Source organism: Centruroides vittatus, unplaced genomic scaffold (assembly GCF_030686945.1).
Source record: "Centruroides vittatus isolate TY-2023 unplaced genomic scaffold, ASM3068694v2 scaffold_435, whole genome shotgun sequence".
Lineage (NCBI taxonomy): Eukaryota > Metazoa > Arthropoda > Arachnida > Scorpiones > Buthidae > Centruroides > Centruroides vittatus.
The window spans coordinates 6,419,776-6,447,686 of NW_027122708.1; the positions used below are offsets into that span (position 1 = coordinate 6,419,776).

The window sequence follows — 27,911 nt, forward strand, 5'->3', positions numbered from 1 at the left end:
AGAAATTCAGATATTGAAATTTTTTATGAATAATCAGAATATTAAGACTGATTTATAATCCATTTCTGTTAGATTTTACAATTTTGCTGAGGTGTGCTGAAGTTCCCTGAACAATGTTCTGTTGTAGTTCAACAGTTCATAGAATATTTGATAGTTACAAAACTGTTGTAGTTCAATTCGATACTTGCTTACACATGATGTAAACATATTCCTTGTTCCAAAATGTAGTTATATTCAAAATTTACTATTATTTATTTTTGTTAACATAAATAACAGTAATAACAGAATAATATCTATCAAATAAATTTGACATAATGAAATTATTTATTAGGTCTATTTTATATACTTAATTTTTATCTATTACTCCAGAAAACAAATAACTTGTAATATATTATTTTTTTTAATACCCTTTTAAATCCAAGTTTTATATAAAATTACATGATTCTTTTCAGCATTTGTTGTACAATTTATCATACAAATCTCAAATATTCTCTATATTACATTTGTATGAGATGAGCCAATTCAGTACTTCATATCAAATACAGAATGTGATACCATTTCACATTTCTATTGTTTCTTGATCAACAGAATAACATCAAGTTTGAACTGAACTTTCTGTTAGACCAGTGGTTCTCAACCAGTGTTCCGTGGTGTTCCGTTAGCATTTCCCAAGTGTTCCGCAGATTTAGTCACAAATCGGAAAGTGTACAATCGTATTCGAGCCGCCAAATATCAAAAAATTAAAATCATAAAATTTTCATAAACTTAAATATATATGCACGACTCGTACTTATGGAGTGTACTACTGTTTCGAATAAGATAAAGGCAATGATAAAAACTGAATAAAATATGTAAAAAACATCAGGCACAAGTTTCCCATTAAAGTTACTTAGGTATATTTTTTCCTGTCTTAGAATTGGAGTTAATAATATGAGTAGAGATTTTGAATTATAACTGCTCAATTCTAATAAAATAACTGATGACAAGCTTATGTATTTTATATTAAGTTAAGTAAGTGTTCTGCTAAAGAAAATTGCTCACAAAAGTGTTCCGCATCCTAGAAAAGGTTGGGAACCACTGTGTTAGACCATTGTGAGGTCCAGCATCAAGCCAATGGTACTGTGGAATGTGAACACTACAAATATTATAATGAAATGGAATATAGTCAATGAACATGATGGAACAATGTCAAGGACTATAAACCAGCCTTTACTGTTTAAAATATGTTAAAACACAAATTCTACTGTATGTTAAATAATTTCTATTACAATAATCAATGCATTAAGAAACCATTTCTTTCCAAATTTATTTCAAATTTTCTCTTCTATGTTATTTGTACTTCTTACTGTAAAGGAATAAAACTTTATATACTTAAAGCAAAGAATGAGGATGCATATTTATTTTATATTTGAGAAATAATTCCTCTTAAAAATAACAGAACTGAAAAAATGTATAATCATATCAAATACATAACTTAATATAAAAATTTAAGACAATATTCTTTTTTAATTCTTTTCAGAAATATTCAGCTTAAAAAGAAATTGTATTACACTGACATATAGTAAAGTCCAATTTAATACTTTTGGCACATACTTATTCATTTTCTCTCATAATACTTTAAAATATATTGTTTAAATGTACTATCCCAGCAAAATTTCAGTATATTATGTGAGTTTTGCATGAGAATATCATTTATAAATTATTCTAATGAAAAAATTCTTCTTTTATTCTGTTAAAATATTTTGTTTTATCTTTAAAATTTTCTAAATGGAGTTAATCAGTAATTACATTTAATTAAGTAATAGTTTAAATATAAAATGGAAGCCATTTGATGGAATATTTTAATGTATTTATTTAATACTATTAAAGTTTTGTTATATTTAAATCTTAAAGCTGCTAACTGTTGATTTAATTTTCATTCTTAATTAGAGAAAAATCTCTCTTTTTTTTAAAGTTATGCAATTTATTATATATCACTTTGGAAAAAAATTATCAAAAAGATATTGAAATTTAATAATTAATTATTGAAATTTATGATATTCAGCTAATGGGAAATATGCATATTGCTTGCTAATAATTAGCGTACTAAACTTTTAGATTATGAAAAGAATGAATGATTAAGATATAAAAACAACAAATTTTCTGAAAAAGCTATAACTCTTACATATTCACACCATTCTGTGATAGTATTCAAATGCCCATTAATATTTTATTACAAAATAAATGTAATATATGTATAGACATTGTAATCGTGACTTTATAAATTTTTGCATTATTTTATGACTTTCAATTTTTGAATACATGGAATATATCCCATGGAATGTAATATAATTTATTTTTCATTTATGTCACTTTGATACATGACATTTCCAGGATGCTAAGAGTGGCATAAAGCATGTATCTATTGTACTTTAAGCAGAATATTTTGATAATTACCAACATTAACAGAACAGTTATTACAGGTCAAAAAAGTAAACTGTAGTCAGCAAAATATAATCTTTTCTATGTATTTTTCTAAAAAAATCAATTTAATGAAATTTTAATGATAAAAATTATCACTGAACCAAAGAACAAAAAAATAACAGTATAGCGAAATTTTCATTAATATATTTAAACTAAAATTAACCATAAATTTTAATATAAAATTTTTTATACTGTAGTTGCTCTAATCTGTTTCTAATCGAATCTTATTACAGATATATTATAATTGTGTATAAATTAAAGATACTAGACAGTTAAAGTTTCTGAAAGTGAAATCACTTTTTCCAGATCATTTAATCAATTAATTCCAATGAACTAACATAAATTACAGCAACTGTTCTTAAGTATTTAAGGTAATATATTTTGACAATATTTCTACTAAAAAACATATTAATTTATATATTTATAATAGTTATTTATAAAATTGTATTGTTTAAGATATATTTTGTAGTGCTCAAGAATTATTTAAAATAAAATGGAGATTCAGTGATATAAAAAAATATTATCCAGTTAAAATATATTTAAAAATTATGCAAGTTCCAGTAGAATTTGTGCAATTTTTATGAACATGAAGCAAAATTTTACTTTCAATACAATAACTTTAGTGCTTTTATATATGCTACATTATCAGAATCACTTGTTTTCAGTTTTACTTTTTCATAGTCTCTAGATCTGTGAACATTTATTCATTACTAAACAATAGCAAATAATTTGTTCAACTTATTTATATAATCTCACATTACAGTAGAAAACTATAATGTAAATCAAAATGTTATAACTAAGATGAAAAATTAAAAAAACATAGAACAAATCCAGAAATAAACTTTAAAAAAGTAAGCTTTCTTTAGTAAAAGACAAGACCTGATGGCCTCATCTTTTACTAAAGGCCATGGGGTGCATTTTTTTTTATTCCATCCAGTATTACAACCTATATATTACTGTTTACTAATTAATACCAAAAAACTAAGAAGAATATAATGAAAAAAATTATAGTTATCTTTCAAAATTATGACTCATTATTCTGAAGTTTATTCAACATAAATTTTAATATTTGGTATGATGGAAATAAATTATATGGAATCAAAAATATAACTGGATACTTAATTTATTAAATTAATGTACACAATATTACTTTTTTATTTAAAATTTTCAATGTTCTATTTTGGAACACTTTGTAACTATTGTTCCAAAAGTTACGTAAACTTGAAGATGGCCTGTAGGTTGAAAACATTAGTTGTTTCAAAATAAATAGTCTCAGCGAATTAAGGTGCTTTGTGAGGATTCTGTATTAAATTAATGTACTTTATTTTTTCTTAAATCAGGTCATACTGTAATTTTCTGCTGCACAAACAACTATAACCACATCTAAAAGTTGCATGTCTACACCTGTAGTCACAGATTTGAGATGCAACTGCAACACTTTCTATACACTGGCCAATGATATTCTAACAATAACAAAATAAGTTACAATTGACATTGTGTAATAAATGAACCAAACCATAATTTATGTATCTCAATAAAAAGAGAAGAGCAATAATTTTATTAGCATTATATTTTTCCATTCATATTACAGAGGATTTCAGTTAGTTTTGAATGAGTTTGCAGCCTTATTAGTGAAAAAATAGCAAGCACTTCCAGTTGTTACTGCACATGTGACATTCTAATTTTGTTTATTTTGAAATTTGAATCATGAGCATTCGAATATTTTTTTTCATTCCAACATGTTGACCTCAGAACAGGGTTTGTGGTCTGAAATTTTTTCACACTTCCAATGTAACATAGCAAAATCCAAAAGAGACTTCTAGAGGATAGCATTCATACTTCAGTTAAATTTACCTATGGTAATCAAAATGGCGGCACTTCCGGATGCCATTTTGAATGCGATTTGAGATTGCGTAATAACCAAAATATTAGTCCACGATGTAATAGTTACAATAATTTGAATTTAGATTTTTTATAATATTAAAAATGTGTTTTTATATGAAATAATAAAATTACTTACATTATTGATCATCATTTGCTTTTTTCTGACGTTTGTTTCTTACCGAAGTTGACTCCGTAATACTTGTTGACGTTCTTTTTTTTCTATTATTATTCTTTTTCTCAGTTTTGTTGCCTTTTTTTTTTCTTTTTTCTTTTTTTCTTTCTTCTTAATATTAGAAACAGGAGCAGCAGGCACAGTCTCTGGTTCTTTCCATTTCAGTATCCTTCCGAAATCCGGATATATCATACTTAAATGCTTCATGAAAATTTAAAATCTTTCTCCAGGCTTTTTTGATGGCCATTTCAGGAACTTTTTATACATAAAAGAATACATGTACGAGTCCGAAAGATCCTCTGTATAATGCTTCAGCAAATTTTTAAAATTTTTTAGATAACCCCATAATCTTTAATCTTTCGATTTTTTGAGTATGATCCCCCGTTCTTGGGTTTACAAAATTTTCTGAGTGATTGACTGTTCTGTGTTCAATTTCTATTCCTTCCAGGTCATTTATGTGTTTATATCCTTTCCATTCATCAGTTAATACTAAACTACCTGATTTTACAATTTTAGATATCACCCAATTTAGCGTGTTTTCAGATCTATCATTTACTTGGCAAATAAAGCAACTATCGTCTTCCATACATATTCCGCCTACTACCCATTTTGTACATTTCAGTTTATGCCCTTTTTTGTATTTACATTTACATATTACTGCCTCATCTATTTCAATGGTTTTATTTGGTCCTCCAATTTTAAATGTGGTCATATTGTGCAAAGCAATATGGTTAGACCAATCGACAGCAGCCTTTGTAGAAATACCTGCAGCAAGAGCTGAATTTGCTGAGGTGCATTCCAAACCCATATAATGCCATAAAAATGACAATATTACAGCCCAAGAAATATTACCACATTTGCCCTTAAACATTCCATGAAAAGCTGAAAAACTACACATGCAATTATAACATTGTAACACACATGAATTTCTATCAGTTCAATAGACTATTTTACATGGTTTTGAACATATATTGCATACATCCTCAATATGCTGTAATCCTAAACTTACAGCAAATTTAAAACCATTATTAATCCTTGGATCCAAACCTAATTCCGAATAGTCCAATTCAAGTAACTGATAAAATTTATAGATGGTGCATCTGGACCAAAATTCGTTGGGAATTAATATTGACATAATTAATTATTACCTAATTAATAGTAACAAAACCCTTAACTTAACAATGAATGTATTGTTTAACAAAAAATTATACATAAATTTCACTTAAATTACTTGGTTGTAAGTAAATTGTAAAGAACGCTTCCATAAAGGTTACAATATTTTTACGACAATATTTCACTAATTATGTCATCCTTATTAATTTGCATATTAACACAAACAATTCCACAGTCAGATTGATAAATTTACATAAATCAAAACATGTTATTTCACAGCTCCCTCTATTAACATCGTCACTAAGTGACCTAATTCAAGATTACCAGAAGTGCCGCCATTTTGACTACCATAGGTAAACTTAACCGTTTTTAACCCATACCTCTAAAGCTACAATTTCTAATGTTTGAAATAATGTTGGAATCACACAAAGAAAACCAACCAGTTCCAAAGAAACAATGACCAATTACAGCTAGAACATCAGGAAAGTAAAGAATTCCATCACCACATCAAATACTCTGACCCAAACAGCACTGACAAAGAATTGTCAAGTGTCACTATTGTTCATTAATTGCATTATTCACAAAGATATGAATATGGACATACTGGTAAAGATTGATGTTCATAAACAAACAGATTCTGACAAAGAGAATCACAAGATAAACACAAGAAAGTTACGTGAAAATTAATTGGTAGGTGAAAGAAGTGAATTTGCTGTGACGTTGGATAAGTGTTAGGTATACCTTCTCAACTGTAATGGCACCCACAAAATTTGCAGAGAAGACTGTCCAAAAAACTGGGTATGGCAATACAGAGAAAAGTATCAAGTTTTCATGCTTGAGGGCTATTTATTGAGAAGAGACCCACTCATTTTCAGTGTGCCCCTGAAAATGAAAATATCTGAGCAGTACCACATTCTAAAACCACTGTTTGAAGAGCATCTACCACATACTGTATGTACCCAATGAGATGTACAAAGTTGTTTCTGCATCTTGACAAAGCAAGATCATATATCTGCCAATGATCAAACAATATCTTGACAACCTCCATCAGAAAATGAGAATTAGCTACATCAACAAGGAGGCTCTTTGGATTTAACTGGCTGAAACAGAAGCTGTTTAACCAAAAAGCAATGATGTTAGACATGTTTGGAAAGTTTGCAAACAGGAGTGATCCAAGATTGATGTCAAAATGGTCAGGTGTTCAATTCATGGATATAGCATTATTGGGAAATTTACAGAGGTAAGAGAGGGCACATTGAGCAAATAAAAAACTTGCATGAGGGTTTGTTACATTGACTTCTCATGTAATAAATTTGTTAAAAAATAACAAAAACCCTCTGTACTCTAGATTCCAACATATATTTCTAATTGATTGCCATTCTAATTAGTTATAATGACAAAGATTTTTCTCACTGGCTGCATGCATGCAATCCATGTGATGACAAACTTTTTATTTTTAGTCATTATTCATATTATTTCACTCATACAATATTTGAAAGGGATTTGTAGTTAATGGGAACAGTTCTTGCAGTTGCAGTTACTTGCATGGATGAAAATTGCAGAGCATGACAACCACTTAAATGATGGAGTTTTTTTACTAAACTATTTATGAAAATTAGTCATAATACAGAGTTTAATATTAAATTTTTATAAAACACTTAATAAAATCATTAGAAACATGTTTCAATGCATTTTACTGCAAAAAAGTGTGTTACTTTGACAACAGTCAAAATTTTTCTACTGTTAAAGATAAAATATAATTTTCAATAGCAAAAGTTAATGAGCATTGACATCTGGTAAAAATATGCAATCTTTCATAATTGTGTTTATTATGTTATGATGCTGCATTATAATATTTAAAATCAGTTAATATATAGTAGTTAATCATTTAATAAATAATATAAAAAATATCAAATTATTTATGCAATACTTTAAGTTTGCTCTTGAAATTGCATAAATATCTTTTTATTAATACTCATACTTTTGTTATGATATGCTAACTGATTCATCAAATATGATGATCAATGTTCTATAACTCACAAATTCTAGAATGTTTTTAAAGCCACTATAATGCTGAAAAGGTCTATTAGATCACTTCCATAATTTATATTTGGTTGAAAAACTTCAATATAAAAAGATTTTCAGTTATTTCTAATTAGAATAAGAAAGCTTTATTCTAATATTTATATAGGATATTCAGCATATACAAGACATATAGGGAAAAAAATTACAAACTTTATTAAGTGCTGTAGATAATATTTTAACTTTGTTTGAAAAAATCTAATCTTATTTCATATTTATTATTGTTATTGTGTTGGTGGAATGTATCCTACTCTGAATATATACTGGTGCCTAATACTATTATTACTACACTGACATTACTGGAGTGATTCTACACAGTACATATTCTGATACTAGTATATAGTGCCATGCCAAACCAAGGTCAAGCCGTAGCTACGGAACGAACTATTATTGTTTACATGCAGTTTGTATGTGTGTGTGTGTTTAAGAATTTCCTGACTATATGAATGACATGTGTTAGCATGGCTGCTTTCTGTAGTATGATATATGCTGTTGAAGCCCTAATGTTTCTAGACTGTTGTGTAGTGTGTAGGATATGATACCCATTCAGGAAAGAACTATCAGCATAATAAGTACATTATCATTCTCCATAGATTTTGTGAGTGAATTCTGAGTATTTAATTTTTTCAGTGTTATGTATTTTGTATGTTGTAGATGTGGGTGTTTAGTATAGTTATGTCTGTGATGTTGATTTGTTGTTGTTACGATTAAGAATGAAATTATTTCAACATTAATATTTTAGGACAATCAAATTTTGAAAAATTCAAACATTTTTGAGCAAAACAATAAAGATCAAATTTACTAATTGTTATACATTTATTAGTTTTTCTAAGGAATAAAATAGTTGAAATATAAATGCTGGAGAGCAGGATTGGCAGATTACAATTGGTAGTGCTAAATTTTGCATCAAAAGCAGCATGATTGACATAGTAAAATACACAATTTTTCAAATCTACAGTACCAAAATGTGGTATGAAGTAATATACAAAATTCTTAAAAATATTGTTCTTTCAATTTTAAAACAATTTTATTAATTTTTCATATAGAATGCTTTCAAAACAATTCTCAATTTCAATTCTAGAATCCCTAAAGTAAATCCTCAACTAACTATATATTGTAAATATTAAATTTCTTGTAATAAAAAATATTCCCAACATTTTTTAATAGTTTTTCTTGAATGAAATTAAAGTATCTGACACATGAAAAATACTTATGCATTCGTTTTCAAATTCTGCAAGAATTGTATACACTAAATATCCTATATAAAAATTCTGAAATAGATATTCAAGTTTGGTATCAATGGAATTTTTGAAGTTGATGTATGCACTGTGCAAATAGTAGGCAATATCTGATGAATTTAGTATATGATAATTTGTTTACAAAACACAGAAAAAAAAAATAAAAAAGTTCAGAATGTAATAAAAATTTATCAGAATAAATTAATTAAAAATAATTATAATGTTAAAAATAGCTAGACTGAATTCATAATTTACCTGTCCTAGAGTCAATCAATATTATATATCATATCTTAATAAATATAAGATACACTGTAAATGAATTGTAATTCAAAATGGATATTACTTTTAATTACTATTCAAAATAATATCAGTTGAATATAATTGATTTATTACAAAATAAATGAATAAATTATTTAAATAAATTTGAAAATTTAATGATTAGCAAAACACTTATATTTAAAAAACATAAGATATTTATGAAAAATTAATTATATCTATTGAATACAATCTAGAGAGATTAAGTACCCTGTACAGTACATGTTTTCTTTACAAATGATTACCATTTCAAAATTTTTGATTAAAGAAAACATTTACTCATCTTTTTTAAAAAGAATAAATGAATAAAAAGTTTTTCTTTAATTAAAAATTTATTTAAGAAAACTGAATTTATTTTAAAAATAACTAAAACATACTACTTAAAAATGTTGCAAACCTAATTTATATTATCTATAAACCAAAATTTCTATTTTTTAATGGAATGTTTTGTAAACTGTATCTTGTTTTTAATAAAAACTGTTTTGCACGCTACAGTTATGACATAAAATAAATTTTTCAGTAATTCATTCTGAAATAAATATAACTTTTGGAATGAGTCTATAATTATTTTATTAAAGGTACAATATTTAAATTCATCATTATTTGTCATTTATTTTAAATTATTGATAATTAGCAATCTTTTGGAAGCTTTTCATATTTGACAAATATATAAATTAACATTTCATTATAAAATGTATTTTATTTATTTTTTTTTATTCCAAATTTAATTTGTAATGCTTTTGTTGTCCCTGCTAAAAATAATCATATGGACCTAGATCATAATTAAACATAATTAACACTATACAAAATTATTTGATATCAATTTTCAAATTACTATTTATAATATTAGAATAGACAACAACACTTCAAGATTTTGAATTCTAATTTAATACTTGAAAATAAACTAATTATTAAGGAAAAGAAAAGTCATTTCCATTAAATATGAATTACATAAAACTCACACACACACACAAATTCATTCATTCATTCATTCATTTTCACAATTTTCTTACATGCTTTTACATATATTTATAATTAATATTTTTAAATATGTAATATTTTTAGCCTGAAAATTCATTTGTGCTCTAGAATCTAAGAAAGTGCTACTCCTGCATTAAAATTTATATATAACATATACAGTATAAAGTAATGCACCCTGATGAATGAAATTGTACTATAACACCAAATGTGGTGCTTGATCGTTGCCAAAAATTACCTTTGTACTCTGGGAGATAAAAAAATTTCCTTGTACTACAAAATGATGAGAAGGCACAGGAAGATTAATGGGTTACTCGTATGAGGGGAATGTTGCAAAGACAGACTAATAATCATCCACAGAACAGGTTCTTTGTACATACAACATTTTAAAAATTAATTTATGACATGGGTTGTTGAGAAATGAAAGGATTTGAAAAAATCCTTTATAATCTCTAGAAGAATTAATCAAATAGTAGATTCTTGTGGTGTTGTTTCTGTATCAATTTCTGACACTGGAGCTGAAGATTTTATATTTGAGGTAGATGCATTCCTTTGTGGCTCTGGCACTAAAAGTAAATAAAAAAATAAAAAAGTTCAAAATGAATAAAAGCATTTTATCCTTTTTGAATTTTATTTAGTTAATCTTTTTCAATTAAATTATTATTAATATTTAAAACTGTTGTAGTTATTCATTTAAATCTGATATTCAGTAGAAGCTTGTTAATTCATCATTTGATACTCCAAAATATCTGGTAATCTGGAAAAATCTGAAATATAGTTGATAATCTGGTATTGTTCAATGATAATATATTTCTTACCCAAACTCCAGCAAATATCTGTTAGTTTGTATGGAGAACAAACCAGCCAAATGGTCTAAGTCAGTGTTTCTCACTTTTTACTTGTGCAACCCAATATATTTGTAATGGTTCTGTGACCCAAATACTTATAATATAAAATTATGCATTATTGAAATAACTTCTGTGTGTAAAATGTAACATTGAATACATTTCTATTAAGAGCAGTTCAGGCCAATTCCAATTTGTAACAAATAATACTAAAAACTGTAATTGAAGTAAGTTGAAATTTAAATATTAAAACATGTAAAACTGATGATTGTAAATAAAACAGTGTTTCAAAATTATTCAGTGTCTATTTTACTTTGAAAAATCATTAAGTTTATAAAAAAAAAAATAACTTGTAATAACCCATTTTTAAAATTACTTTTCAGATTGTAAGAGATTTTGTCAATTTCATCTTGTATATACACAAATAAATAAATAATTTATTTATTGATTTGTGCCAAAACTCATTCATTATTTTTTTATAATTTATTGTTATATATTACAATAAACCTAAAAATTTTTCAAAACCATTGCAACTTAAATGGTTTTATGACTATGACCTCACATAAAATATCTATTTTCACATTATTCAAAATAGAAAAGAGAAATCAATTTCATATACATACATTCCACAATCTTAAATTTATTACTAAATGAGGATAATAATTATAAGAAAATAAGTTGTTAAAAATTTTCAGTATGTAACAGATGCATCTATTGTTCTTAATTCTTAGAAAATATTTCTTTAATACAAGTATTATAAGTATTTATGTGGAAGGTAGTATCTTTTAGCAACCAATTAAAATTTTAATGCAACCCATAGTTTGAGAAATGCTGGTCTAATCCATCATCATCCAGTTATGTTAATTTTTTGAACTTAGAATAACTTTGGAGACCAAATGTTTTCTTTCTTTCAAAATTTGGAATGTCACATGCATTGGAAACATTAATATATTAGATGTTGCTCACTGATTGGAGAATTGAGGCCATGAGAAAATCCATATGCTGGATTTCCATCAAGGCTCTCCATGGATGTACCAGGAAGTTGTTATTTTTGTAGTTGATGGAGGAGTTGTCCTTCAATGCTTTAAAAATTTATTCTTTTCTAGATGATAACTATCTGATTTTCCATCATTTGGGGTAATAGCCTTGCTTGATCCATATGGGTATGAATACCTGTTTCTAATGCTAGAGTAACAAGAGTAGTGGTGATTGGCCTTTTTTTTTTAAATTGAATTTAAGTACTCTTGGAGACACTAGTATAATGGTCTTGTTGTATTCCCAATGTATTGTATCGTCTTGCCTAATCTTTGGTCCGTTAAAGGGATAATATACATGCCTAGAAGACTGATTATTATGAGGGCTCCTTGTTCTTAAGCAACGTGTATATAGTAAGGCTCCTTTTGACTACTTAGGAAACATTGTTAGCATTGGCAATCTCTCTGTAGTTGTAGTCTAATAATTTGTTGTAGATTACTCACCTAAAATTCAGGGGTGCTGGTTTTTTACCAGTGGTTGTTCTTGGTATTTCTTGTTGAGGTTGTTTGCAATGTTGGGATTGTACTAGCATACTAGTATTTAATGAATCAAAATTTGTTTGGACACACACACTGCACTAAAGACCTTGGACAAAAATACAGAACATGTCAGGAAAATTATTATATGCATATGAATCATTATTGCAAATAATCAACATTTACAATGCATCTATTAATGCTTTTGCAAATTTTTCAATCAAGCTTAAAACAGTACACTCAAACCTGTTTTTGTGCTGTCTTTTTTTGTGCGATTTTTTGTGTGCAGTATATGAATTTCAATCAAATTGGTATACCGCACAAAAACAGGTTTGAGTGTATAGTCATGGAATGTATCATCCTCAGAGTAATTAAAGTGTGTGCATAAACAATTCAAAAGCATACAGCAGCACATACTGATACAAAATGTATAGTCACGTCTAACATTTAGATCTAAATACTGCTTATTAAATTTTGAAAATGCATAAAACTTCTGATAATTAACATTTTCGATAATCCAGCATAACTCTGGTTCTTTAGGTGCTGGACTAATGAGCTTCCATTGTATTTTGTTTATATATACCATATTTTTATGGATTGACCAGCATGCCAGAAATCACACGATTACTGGCATGCCAGTTAAACTGCAACTAAAAATTAATCATATGTAACAAACTAGTTGTTAAGTAAATGTTAAAGAAAATATTCTTCCCAGCATAATAAAATAACATTGCAATTTGACTGACTTACAACCAAAAAGAGTTTTCGTTTACAGTGTAATAATACAATTAGTAGTAGTAGACTTAGTCATTGTGGACTGCACTGACAATCTGCAGCCAAAGTAATAAAGTTTTTCTACTCTGACCTTGAAATGTATGTGAAATTTGAGAGGAGAGTGTTATTTTTCAAGATAACACTCTCCTCTCAAATTTCACATACAGCACACTTTAATTTTGTAAGTTGAGATAATTTACAGCAAGTTTCTAAAATTTGATATGTTTATTTTTGCATTTTTTGGATCAAATTACAATAAAACAAACATAACAAACAATTAGTATCTCTCCAAAACTGGGATTGTATAAACACACGATGCACAAAAACAACACCAGCATTATGAAAAGAAAAAATTTACTAACGTTTTTGTCTATTTTTATATAGACGATAATGAGCAACTATTTATTGTGACATCGTCACAATGTTAGGCTGCAATTTTTAATCATATTTTTAATTTATTTAATTTAAAATATATGCTCTCCACCTCAAACTATTAGTGGCTTGTCCCTGTACATCAAACTTTTCCTGTTAGCAACAGAGTAATGCTGGTCATCTATTAACTACTTTCAGAGGAAATTTTTAAATTGAAATAACAACGTCCAGTTTGCATCAGAAGTTCCTATATAGTTAATTGGGGCCTCCTACCTCTAAAGTTTCTATATCTGGTCTCGTCTTTCATCTATCTAACTCCATTCTTGAGATTAAGGAAAGACAGATGGACAGATGACAGTGGGAATTTATGTCTACATTTTTTTTTCAAATTGCAAAAGAAAAAAACAAAGCACTTTCAGCATTCTACAAGTATTTTACATTGTTAGAAAGATAACAAAATGCAGAAATTAAAAATATAATTGCAGTTCTTTTATGTAATGCCAACAGTTTCACAATTTTAGAATAAAAACTGGTGTCTATAAGATGCCACACGATGTAACTTGTTTTGTTTTTTACACACCCTCTGAAGAGGGATGTATAACCTCACAAACTGATATTCTGGCATTCCCTTAGAATAAACCAGCATGCCAGTTTTTACCATACGGAAATATGTGATTTTATGGTCTCCCCAGATAGATTGACATGCTGGACAATCTTCAAAAATATGGCACATGTGTGTGTAAAAATTGGATTAGAAATATAAATATCAACAATAGATTAAAAAAAACCTAGTATTGATTCTTTCTTCCACAAAAACCTTGACAATCCAGTGTTAGGTGTTTATACAACTGCTAACGTTTTCAACCCCACCTAGTATTGAAACTGCAAGAGAAAAGACTAATTACAAGGGATATTTTTAAAGTAAGAACTGTTTTACAATAAAAAATGAACTACTAAACATTACAAATACTTTATTTTTTCTCAGATTCTACATACTTTTGGCTAGTTTTCCATGTAGTTTCCATTGTTGTTGAAACATCTGTTGTAGCATGAGACCAGTTTCTGTAGACCTGTGCCATAGAAGTGTGCCACCTGAGAGGTTAACCATTCCTGAACCATTGTTTCCACTTCTTCGTTAATTTGGAAACAGTTGCCAGCAAGAAACCTTTTTAGATGCATGAAGACATGGTAGTCTGTCAGTGCCAGGTCTGTGCTATATGGGATTGATCGAATTACTGACAGCCAAAAGACTCAACTAGAGCATTAGAACAGCAGTATGGGGCCTCACATTGTCCTGAAGCAACAGAACTCTGGCAAACAGCATGCCATGATGTTTATTATGGATTGCATGGCAAAGTTTCTTCAAAGTCTTACAATATGCAGCAGCGTTTATTGCTGTCCCTTGTGCCATGAAGTCCACAGCAAAACAGCATGTCTGTCCCAGAATACAGTTGACATAATCTTGCAAATTGAGAATGTTTGAATTTCACTTTTGTCAAACAGATGATGTGTGTCACCACTTCAGTGACTGCTGCTTGAATGCAAGACACCCATGACAATGTGGCTCATCTGTTCATCACCTTCCTCATAGTATAAGGCCAAAAATGTCAAAGCACTCGATAATCTCTTCATTTTGTGTTCCTCAGTAAGCATCTTCGAAACCCATCAAGAGCAGAATTTCCTATAGTCCAAGTTTTCTGACATAATTTGGTAAAGAATTGACCACAAAACTTGGTGAATTGTTTCTAAGTTAATTTTCCACATTTTCACCATTTCAACAAATGTGGTGTCTACTGCATGCACAATATCATTGACAATTACAAACGGATGACCCAAGCTTGGTTCATCATGCACATTCTCCCAACCTTCCTTAAACAGTCTTACCCATTTAAGAACTTTGCTATTCACTCAAAGCATTTGGACCATAAACTTCACAGATATGGCAATGAATCTCTGCCAGTTTCACATTTCATGTGGCCAGGAAGCAAATAATGTACCTTATTTCACAGGCAGCAGACTGCTTGATCTTCTTCAACATTTCCATCACACAACATGAAAACACACACACTCCTGACATGATTCAAAATGGCATCAAATTGTGTGCAAAGAATGACAGGAGACACTGCACATGTGCAAAATTATGAACATGTACATTTTAAAAGATATTGCCAAATGGTCATTACTTAAAAAATATCCCATGTATATTAAGATATAATATATTAATTCTTACAAGTTTTGAAATAGAAATAGACAGCATAATCTGAGAATCATAACAAAAACTTTTATAATTATAATGAAAAAGTTGTTTTATCATTATAAGTAAACTTACTGAATATTAAAAATAATTTTATATTTCAATTGAAAAAATATTATATAATTTTGTTTATACAGTCAAACCTGTTTTTATGCGCTCCTTTTATGTGCGATTTTTATTTGTGCGATTTTTTTAATGCGAATTTTTAATTTGTGCGGTATAGTTGGCGACTAGTCTCGTGCGATTCGTCATGTCTTACGTTGACTTATTATAGCTAAATAAACTTATTATAGCATAAATGCACTTATTATAGTAATATTATTGCATGAATATGCGAAAAATGAAATAAATTTACTTTTTAAGTCAACAAAACACCACCTGGACAAAAATATGTAAAACAGACGATAGACCAGACGATGCAGTCAAGTGCTGACATCTGTTGTCAATAAATTCTATTTCGTACGGTTTTGAGTTATTTTCTATGTGAGACTTTTTTTATGCGGTCCCTGTTGACCGCATAAAAAAAATATTTTTTTAATTGTGTCGCGAAAACTATTATTTACAGCCATTCGTGAAGTTTCGTAAGATTTTTTTTTAATGCGTTTTTTTTAATGCGGTCCCTATCCCCCGCATAAAAACAGGTTTGACTGTATTTTAAACTGTTTTGCCAACACTGTTAAATATATTTTTGCTGATTACCTGCAGTGGCGTAACAAACATAACTGGCGCCCGGGACACAACACTTTATTGGCACCCCCTCCCCCTCCAGAAACATATAGTTTGTCTTGGAGACCATTTGGGCACCCCTCTGCGAGTGGCACCCGGTGCATGATACACCCCCTTGCACCCCCCCTCGCTATGCCACTGACTACCTGGATTTGAAACTAGGTAGCTTGATAGTTCAATCAATGTTAATTTGCTTATAATTAAAATTTTTAAAAAGCAGACAGATTTATAAAAAATAAATTAACAAAATCATTTTAAAAAATTAAAATAAATTTAAATTTGATTATTGTTTGTGCAAAACAACACAAACAATTTCTACAGCTGTCACAAAAAAAGGAAGTTGCAATTAAGAGTTCAAAAAATGCAGGCAAAATTAAATATAAACTATTAAAAATAATTATAAAAACTAAAACTAATAGTTAAAACTCTGGCCTTAGTTAAAATCTAAAACCAAAACCAAAAATAAAATTTAAAATAAAAACAAAATTAATTAAAGTGAAATCAATTAAAAATTAAAACAAACCATTTTAAAAACATTTAAAATTTGTTTTGAAATTTTCAAATTGTAAATCAAATTAATTTTTAAATTTATGTTATTTGTGTGTGGTAGTGACATTTTGCTTTTAACGCGTTCAGCCCTTAGCCCGAGATATCTCGGGCAAGTTGTATAGCGTTACAAAAAATGGGGTCCTTTAGGACCCCTAAAAAAATTTTTTTTTTTTTTGATTTTTCGGATGTTTTCTAAGTCTCCAAATTTTTTGAAAAATTTTTACCCGCGCGAAAAAATTTTATTGCGAGTTTAATTAACCTTTAATGACACGCAATTAACGCTTAATGGTTTTTTTATGGGATTTTTTTATAAAACTTTATTCATCTTTCTAAAGTTCTAGTGCGTCGATTTTACTTCGGTAAAGTTATTTAAAGCTATTTTCTGATGTCAAAAACAGCATCCAATAGTTTTTTAATTTTTTTAATTAATAGATTTTATTATATATACGTTTAATTAAGTCCGGGGGGTCGGAAATTTCAATTAAAATCGTAATTTTAAAAAAATATTTAGAAATATACCGCCATCTAGTATTCACCCTACTTTTTACCCTTCTCCTCCCGAGAGTTTCATGAGAATGTCCCGCGAAAGACGACACCAGCTGTTCTCAAGGTCATCCAGCTGTGTAAACAATGACACATCGGTGTCAAGTTTCGCGCTAAGGCGAGACAAAGGAAATTGTACTTTGAAGCTTTTTCTTCAAAATTAACACATTTCTATAATTTTTTTTTCGTTTTTATGTTTAACTACATTAAAATTAAAAAGTATTTAATTCGCCAGAGTCTGAACGAGTTAATATATACACAGATTGGTGGTCAAGCCTGGTCAGGCTTGACCACCAATCTGTATATGTATTAAAAGCAAAATGTCAACCGTAATGTCACCCAATCTCTCTTAAAATGGGGATAATTAGTACCAACCAAGTAAAATTTCTCATCGCTCTGACTACATGAAAGAAAAGTCACTATGACAGACATCATCATGTACTCTCTGCTTTGTTGATGTGAAAGTTTCCAATAAACGAATACTTAATTGTTAATTGTAATTTAAAAAATGCTTAATCTTTGACCAAAACAAATAATTTTCTTGTTAAATGTGGAAGAATTGTTTTAAGAATTGGAAATCGTGATGAAATTTGCTTGATTCCAATTATTCCTGGAAAATGTTTGATTTTTTCTGATTCTGATTAATTGTCCCATCACTAGCTTCTAGTGTAATCTTCATTTGCACATGTCAGTTTTCAGTGTTTATTAATTGTCAGTTTTATTTCTTTTTTCAAAGTAATATGTGATGAGTGCTTCTTTTCTCTCTCCGATTCACGCTGCAGCCAATAGAGTTCGGCGTAAATACTGTGCTGCTGATGTTTGAAACTCAGTGCGCCAACCAATGATCGTGGTGCACATGACTAATTATATAGTAGAAAATTGTCTTTAAAGATTGCATTAAAGTCAAGGTCAATTTTTTTTCCAAATCAAAATATCAGCAGCTGTTGTTAGATTCACTTGGTCCAAAATACATTATCTATTGAATTATCTTAGTGGTATTTTCATATTTTGAAATTTTAATAAAAATTTGAAGTAAAAATGATGCAAGTTTGATAACGTTCTTAGCTCATTTCCAATTTGTTACATTTAGTGACTGCTGGGTCTTCAAGGTTACTACTACTACTACTACTATTTTTTTTTTTAACTATTTCTGCCCTGTGGGCACTAAGAGGGCCTCTTTTTAGCAGGCCCATTACGGAGCCTGGCCAAACCCATAATGGACCTGCTGGATGGTGAGGGACAAGGCCCGACATATCCGGACGGGACACCCCCGAAAAATTCCTGGGGATTCTTCGACCCATTCAGATTCGATCCCGGGGCCCCTAGAGCAGTAGGATGCCACCTTAACCACTTGGCCATTCGGCCATCGAAGATGACTTCATGGGAAGTAGCTAGTACCTCTAGCTGCTCACATCACTATACTTTCTCTAGCCAACAGACGGCATCGTGACAAACTCTTGTGAGGTGAATACATTATTAATGATTACCCCATCTATTTTGTCACAATCTCATAAACACATCATAATTGTATCCAAAATACAGTATATAGCATGTAATGTATATTCAGATCTCAAAATTAGTGAGAAAGGTGGTTTTTAAAAAATAGTAGTGAATAGTGAGCAATCTGAAAAACTGTGAGTCACTTTGAGTCCTGAGTCATTTGTTCATTCTACACAATTATAATACACAGTGTAGTTGCACATAGCAAACAGTTACAGAAATATAATGCCAATCAGTATAACTGTTCATTGCATTAAATAAAATATTTATAAGTAATTATCAAATTGGTTGTATATGTTCATTACACTGCTATTACAGAAATTCCAGTGTTAATCTATTTCCTGTTTATTTTGGCCAAAAGAAAAAAATGAAATAATTGTGAGATAAGATATGAATAAAAATGTTGAATTTTTGACTCTCATTGTAAATATCCAAGTATTAGTTATAATACAGAAATGTCTATTTCTGTGTAATTAATCAAAACAACATACTCAGAACACCTTATAGATTTGCAGCCGTGTTTATTAGGTACTAACAAACGTTTTCGGTCGTATTTAACAACCTTCTTCGGGAAATATCAAAAAATCAAACACAAAGACAATTTGCAGTAACAAACAAGTGTTTGGAATGTTTTTAAAAATATTCTAAAGAGAATTGCGTGCACCATCTCTACATCGATGCGTATTAAATAACACAATACATGAGAATAAAATAAAAATAAATAACTGACAATGAAAAATAATATGCTCCATGGAGACATTAAAAATAAAATACAGACATAAAAATAAAAATACAGTGCAAACCGAACGGCACGAAGAACATAGGGAAGGAGAGGAGCTGTGCAGAGACAATAACTAACAGGTTCTGTCCTTGAGTAAGCTTCCGCTTATCCGCTTTTCTGACGTTTACATACCGCCTGAGCGCCAGATGCAGATACTTTACTAGCCTCTCTGAAGTTGATAGATTGTCCTTTCTGGCTTGCTTTGCAGATATGCCAAGCTTCTGTATAACGGAGGTGCTTTATGTTGCAAACTGTTTGTATTAATCTTGCTTGGGCCCATTCAGCTTGGACTTCTTGGGGATCTGCCAGGACGTAAGTCGCCAACGCTGTGCATGGCTGTTCGCTTCTTATATTTCTCTGATGTTCCGCCAGCCTTTCCTTGAGTGATCTTCTGGTGGCTCCGATGTAAAACAGTTTATTCTGCCTCCGTGTGTCCGTAATAGGGATTCTGTAAACCCACGGAAGGGAGTTAGTGTCCATGGCGTCTTTATCCGCTCTTAACAGCTGGTATATAGTGGGATTCCGTTTATATATTATTCTTTTGTTTGTAGCGGTTCCTATACGTCTATAGATGCTGCCCAGTTCCGCCCTGTAGTCCATCAATGTAAACTCCTCTGTATTTAGGACATTTCGCCCCTTATTGCATGTCGTAATCTGGCTAGTGAAAGCTTTAGGACTGATCCCGTTCTTCTTAGCTAGCTTAATGATGTAATTCATCTCTTTGTTTTTGTCTTGGGTACTACTACAGTGTGTGTGTGCTCATGCAGCAAGCGCTCTGAATGCTGCGAGTTTGTACGCTGGCAGGTCATGCGAGTTCCATGGGATAAAGATTGGGTTGTAAGTAGACTTTCTGTATACCTTAGTACGGAAAGCTCCTTGGCTGTCAAGCTGTATAGATAAATCTAGAAAATGTATAAGCTTATCATTTTCTTGCTCAAGTTCGATCTCGAGGCCGAATTTGTTATCGTTGATGTCCGTTATGAATTGGTGTAAGTTGGGTTTGACATTCCAGAAAACAACCACATCATCAACGTACTGTACCTTGCATAAGTTACGATTTGCGTTGCATATTTTGGCAGGAGTGCATTCTCCAGTGTTCTTAGGATCATCTCACATAACGTACCTGCCAGGGGGCTACCCATGGCTACACCCTTCTGTTGCGTGTAAGTGACGCCATTAAAGCTAAAGATGGATGAGAATGTGGTTAGGTGCATCATCTCTACTATCTGTTTTCTCTTCTTTTCTGGGGACTTGATCACGCGTAAAAAGAAATCCTTAGATGACAGAAGCATGGTTCCAGCTTGACAGAGGGGTAGGGTCATATATTTAACTTCTTGTGGGTTCATGTTAGCCATTTTATGTAGAAGGTCTAGGGGTTGTTTTATGCTGTAAGGACTCTGGGGTAAATATTTATTAATGAAGCCGTTAACCAACTGTTCTAGTAAAATTGTGGGTGTGCATCCTTTATCTACCCACAGGCCTTAATGCCTTATCTTTTTTATGAGTTTTGGCGAACCCAAATAGCCTAGGTATCGAGGGAGAGTGGACTACGACTTTTGTCAGACCCAGTTCTTTAGCCAGCGGTGTGATTGCAAATTTTTTAATCCTTGCCTGTAGTTTCACTATTGCACTTGGGTGCGCTGTAATACACTGTGTGTCTTTTATGTACTTTAACATTAGGTTGTCATAAGTGCTTCTGTTCATGACCACTAAGTACTTTGATTTGTCTGCCCTTGTGAGCACAATATTACTAGCTTTCAGCCATTCCTTACTTTTCCTGATATAGTACCAGATGGGGTCACTGTCTTTTTTACTATTTGCATGCTTGATTTTGAACGCGACTTCCCATCTAAACGTTTCTTTCTTGATCTCGCTGAGTCCCTCTATTGCCTGCTTGATTTCCGGCATGATTTTTTCGAGTGTGAGTTTAGGTTTTGGGGCGTATTTAGGGCCATATTTACAAGCTTCTTTCACGTATGTGGGAAGTGTGATATTATCCCAGCATATAACAGTATGGTTTATCTGCGTTCTAGAACGAGTATCTTGGTGCTTATCCATTCCATTTTTTTCTCATACCTCGTCTTTAGTCTGTCTTTCACTTGCGTAGCTAGGCTTACAACATGGGCGTTAGCTTCCGTTAAGACAGGTGGACCATGCTCATACAGTTCGTTTTCAAGTTCAATAAGCTCTTTAAGTAAGTAAAATCTTCGACGCTGTGTGGAGCGGATGGCTTTTCTTAGACATACTGCTCTTAGTTTAGGGATTAGAGAGGCACATCCATGCGGTAAACGTAATCTCCAAATCGACATTAAGAAGACATTGTATTTTCTACAATCTGTCAGGAACTCAAGCTTTGCATCGTTTCTGCAAATCTTCAATACTAAGGTTCGGTACTTTTTGGCCGGCGTTGCCAAATTATAATTCATCGTAGACTGCATAACTTATCAAAACAACATACTCAGAACACCTTATAGATTTCGTTAGTACCTAATAAACACAGCTGCAAATCTATAAGGTGTTCTGAGTATGTTGTTTTGATAAGTTATGCAGTCTACGATAAGTGTGTAATTAATGTTTGGATTAATCCATTAGGATGATATTTGGTATAAGTCATTAGAAGACACATTAAAAAATTATATAAAATTTTATCCATGAGCTCTAAATAATTAAAGACATTTTTTTAAAAATTGCACTGGTGTATAATTCTGCTCCACAGTAGACACACACACACACACACACACACCAAAATCTTCAAAAGAATTCTTTTAAAAAATTTGAAATTACAAATATAATTTTTTCAAAACTGAAATGTGATCAATAATAATCTCAATAGAACTCTGTGTTGGTAATCGTATTTAATGTGTAAGCAAAAAACTAAGGAAAACTAAAGGGGACACTATATTCAGTCAGCACCAATAGTTTTTCTTTTGTAATGATATAGAAAGTAGTTTTATAGTGAGAAAGGACCGAATTTGTTTTCTTCATTTCTGATAAGACAAAAAACTCAACATGATAGCAGAGCATGGTTCCATCTAAGCCCTGGTTCATTCATAATTTGCTCATTAAGCCTTTCATACCTTGAAGTGTGGCAACAATAAATTCACCATTTTCTACCATGTGCTGGTCATTAGATTCAATGAGAAAATCAGATTCACCATTTTCCATTGCTAGATGCTAGACCTGACAAGGGATAGTCAGAGCAAATCAACTAGGTATGATTTAAATGTAATTTGTAAAAATTAAAAGAAAGCAATTAAAAATTTATCATGCTGATTGATTCCCAGATATTTGTAAATACATATTTAAAAATTTTTTATTTCTAACTAAAGTAGTTTTGAAAAGAAAGAAATGTAATTAAATGCAGCTAACTTTCATAATCAATCACACATAAAAAGTAATACAAATTGCATATACTCTTGTAAAAGTTAGAATAATAATAGAATTTTGAAACACTGTTGGTGAAGATACAATTATAAATGATTTTCAGAAATGTTCCATCACTGATATTTTGGACAGAACAGAGGATGATGCACTGTTCAAGCAGGCTAAGAGCATGATGGCAATGAAAGAGAAAACAGGAATGACAATAATAAGAGTTCTGATGAAAATGAGTGATGAAGTATTTTTTCAATGACTTTCAAGACTTTTTAATGCAAATTTCTAATTTTTTGAAATTAATAATAAAAGATTGGCTTTTATTCAGATCCTAATTTTTTCAAAATGTAATGACTTCAAAATTGGAAGGATTGAAAGATTCCAAAATCAATTTATATTCAGGTAGACTTACATTCAGTCCAATATGGCATTTTCTATTTTATTTTTAATTAATTAAATCAGTGTTACATTATGTATTTATCAGGATTAAGCAAATTCTAATTTCTGTGATTTCAAGCAAATGTGAATCTTAGTATGTTTATTTTTATACATTATTAGTTGTGTATTAAAAAGTTAAGAATTTTTTAAATGTGATATCTTAATTGGATATCAAATAGGATCAAAAAAATATTGGTATCGAATTGGATAATTTCTATATCAATCAATCACTAATGCTGTGATAAAGATTGTTAATTATGATAATTTTTTACTGTTAAATCTTGGATATTATATTATTTTCAAGCAATTTTTCAAATGTGGATTCATTCATTTCTTCATGAAAATCTCTAGAATTTTTATGAGCATAAAAAGCTAAACCTAATTCAAGAATAAAATCTTTCTTGCTTCAAATACAAACAATTTTAAATAATCCTATGTTAATCACACAGTGCTTTCAAATCTACTAAATGGCCTTCCAAAAATGTTGCAGATGTAACTTGTAACTTTAATATCTTGACACACTAAAACAACAAAAAATAAACAAACACAAACACACACACAATCTCACAGTGTTACATACAAACTAATGACTTGAAAGAAATTTAACCAATGCCAACCACTTTATATATTTTTATGACTTCAATAGAGCTTCATAACAATGATAAAAGTATGTCACACTTTTCATTCTTTCATAGAGGGACAGGGACACCTATTTCAAATGAAACTCTACTAGGAAAAGTGTATATTTTTGGATCTTCACATGAAACACCCTGTGATTCATGTGTCCTTGTACATACAGTAGAGCATCGATTATTCGACTCAATTGGGGACTGGGGTTGGTTGGATAACTGAAAAGTCGGATAACTGAAAAGTATGAAAAAATACATTATTAGTATAGTGTATTAGGCCTGGTTTAAATACTAGCCTCCCTTTCAGGGAGGCTAGTATTTAAACCAGTGCCAGTGCTGCCAGCTAAAACATGCAAAAATTTAACAATAATAATATTAAAGTAGCCAAGACATAACCAAATATTGTAGCGCCACATCACTAGCGGACATTTGAATTTGCCGACTAGAACGCGGTCGGTTAACCGATAAGTCGGTTAATCGGGGGTCGGATAATCAATGCTCTACTGTATATTAAAATTTTAAATTTATGAATTGGTAATAATTACTCCATTAAGTTCTTTTTTTCTTTTGGAATTATAAAAGTATATTAGCTCACTCTTAATATTAGAGAATAAATTTTAGTATAGTATATACTGAAAATGATCCAATAATAAAAATAAGAATATATTTATTGATTTTATTTCAATTGTACATATTTGTAGTTATTAACAGAAAATTTATTCTAACTTAAATTATAATTTCTACATATCCTTTAAAAATACACGTGACATTAGTCACATGTGTATTTTGTGACTATAGGTTATAGAAGAGAATAACAACTGTTATTACAATGAGACTTTTCTATTAAGATATTGTTTCAAGCAATGTAATTACTTTTTCTGCATCCTCTATGTATCAAAATAGACAATATTTCTTTGCAAGATTTTTAATTTCCATCTCACATACCATAAAGTTGGCATTCAACCTCACATGACATACATCTCAAAATTCAGTTTTGTTTTTATCCAAACATTACATTCAATTTTAAACAATCACATTCATTCTCTTAATCCTATCTAATAATGCATTATTATTAAATACTGATTACAGTAGAGCGTCATTTATCCGAATCAATTGGGAACTGGGGTTGTTCGGATAACTTATTTTTCAGATAACCGATTATGTACAAAAAAATATATTAACCTATCCCATGCTGAAATTTTTCTCCATTGCATGTCACTACACGTTGAATTTTCATCGATGTTAAGCCTAATGTAAATTTTTAAAATAATAATCGTGGCTATTGTTATCGTTAAAAATTATTTCTTTATTTTGTACAAACAAAATAAATATATTGAAAAATAAAAAAACGAAAAATGATATTTTGGAAGTTAATCTAGTATCAAAAACGTTCTATTCAGCACGATACAGTCCTACTGGAACACTTTCGGTTAATTGGCTTTCAGATAAACGACACTCTACTGTATTTTACAATCTAATTTAATAAATAAATTCATATTAAGATCTACACAAAGAAAATGTTTTTATTGAATTATAATTACTATTAAAATATCAATGAAACATACTTTTGGAATTATAAAAGTATATTAGCTCACTCTTAATATTAGAGAATAAATTTTAGTATTATATATTATAAAAGAGCTTCTTGCCTCAAAAATTGTTGAAACTAATATCTCAAATACTATAGTACACTACTAGTACTAGTACTACATCACACTGTTACTGGTAAAATCAAAATGACAGGTCTGTCATCAGAATGCATACCAGTAATAAAGTTGCATTCTGATGATAGAAGTGTCATTTTGATGTTACCAGTAGCAGTGTGATAAGTCTCTTATCTCTACTATAATATTTGAGATATTAGTTTCAGCATACTCTTATATATTTAAATAAAATCTTTTAAATTTATATATTTAAAATATATTTATATATTATAAACATTATTGTTTATTTAAAAATTCATTAAAAAATTATTACCTGTAGATATATTATTGGTAGATATTGATGACTGAGACTTAGTTAATAATGAAAGCCTTTCTAATACACAACTAGCAGACACTCTTGCTTCGGCATCATGATCCCAACAATCTTCAGCTGTATCGCAGACAGCTGCTAATCCCTAATTAAAATCAGATTTATCATTATTATTAAAACATTTAAATAGCATTATTTATGCTAAAAATTTAACATTTAGTTAAAAACAACAACAACAACTCTCTTAACAGACAGCACTTTGCTAATTTAAGATGAGAGTATTCAGTAGCACCCATTTTCACTTGTCCCAGTAAAGTCAATGGGAACAAATGAAACAAAGAATGATCTACAAGCAGCATCTAATCCAGAGTTGACAGTTGCTGAACAATGCCTGCTCCCCACATTAGGGATAACTGATTTATAAACAACTGTGCCTAGAGATTTTATAAAAACAGCCACTTCTGTGGAGAAAATAAAAATGATTGTTACACATTTACAATATGATACTGGCTCAAATGTTGTCCCAGTTAACAAGGTTTTTACAGGTTTCTCAACAAAGAATTCAACAAAACAATGACACTGAAGATAAGCAATATAGTTTTCAAATGAAATATATGTTTCCCAAAAATATCATCATGCTGTCTGCTTAATAAAAATTTTGGGAAATAGGAAAGGTAGAAAATCCATCCATTATCTACAGAACAATGTCCCCTCTAAGTTGCATGTAGTCATGCATCCAGCATGATTGTACAGTAACTTAAATGCTGCCATGCACATAGATTTAGTCTGTAACTATAACTGTCACTTTTGCTACTGAACAATGTTGAATATGCAAACTTCAGATTATTAACTAACTTTTACTTAGCTTAATAATTCCATGATTTTTAAATAAATCAACATTCTTAAATATACTGCACATTAAGTAATTTTTATTCAACAACATTCAGGTCTTGTATAACAATAATTCTGTCTAAATGTTGTCCTTGTTTAAAATTTCATGTTTTGGTGTAAATCATTTGGATTAAATCGTTCAATTAGTGTTCAAACAGTAAACTGTTCTATTTATCAAGATTAAAAATAAATCTATTCATTAAAATGTATCAAAACCTTTTACTTGTGTTGGAATATATTAAAAACCAAAAACCATTTCTGGTTATTAACTATTACAAGTAATATAATTTTACTGCTTAAATCATATAATCAATTGCATAAAAATTAAAATTTACTTACTGGATATTTTTTCCAATCTTTATTGAATTTTGGTCTAAATTTCTTTTGAACCACCACTTCTTGCATATCCTCAAGTGTAGGATGCTGTCCTATTTCTTCTTCAAATGGTAATAAATATTCGCCTACTGGACCTAAAATTTAAAAAAATTTATATATCTTAAATGT

At 29.9% G+C, this 27,911-nt stretch overlaps 1 protein-coding gene across 2 annotated transcripts in view; it reads right to left on the minus strand.

Moving 5' to 3' along the window:
• Positions 1–380: 380 nt before the first annotated feature.
• The window catches only part of put (activin A receptor type 2 punt), an 85,157-nt gene continuing 57,626 nt past the window's right edge, over positions 381–27,911 (minus strand). The window contains exons 8-12 of one of the 2 annotated variants that reach the window (XR_010882852.1): positions 27,747–27,877; positions 26,520–26,661; positions 10,484–10,811; positions 1,076–1,345; positions 381–611 (exon numbers count right to left, since the gene is read on the minus strand). Coding sequence is in view for 1 of the 2 variants with exons in the window: in XM_067287151.1 (XP_067143252.1) it covers positions 10,711–10,811; positions 26,520–26,661; positions 27,747–27,877 (374 nt within the window). In the remaining variant the exon portion in view is untranslated. Of the gene's footprint in view, positions 612–1,075; positions 1,346–9,868; positions 10,812–26,519; positions 26,662–27,746; positions 27,878–27,911 lie in introns of those variants that run through there. The other variant, XM_067287151.1, reaches the window with a different exon arrangement.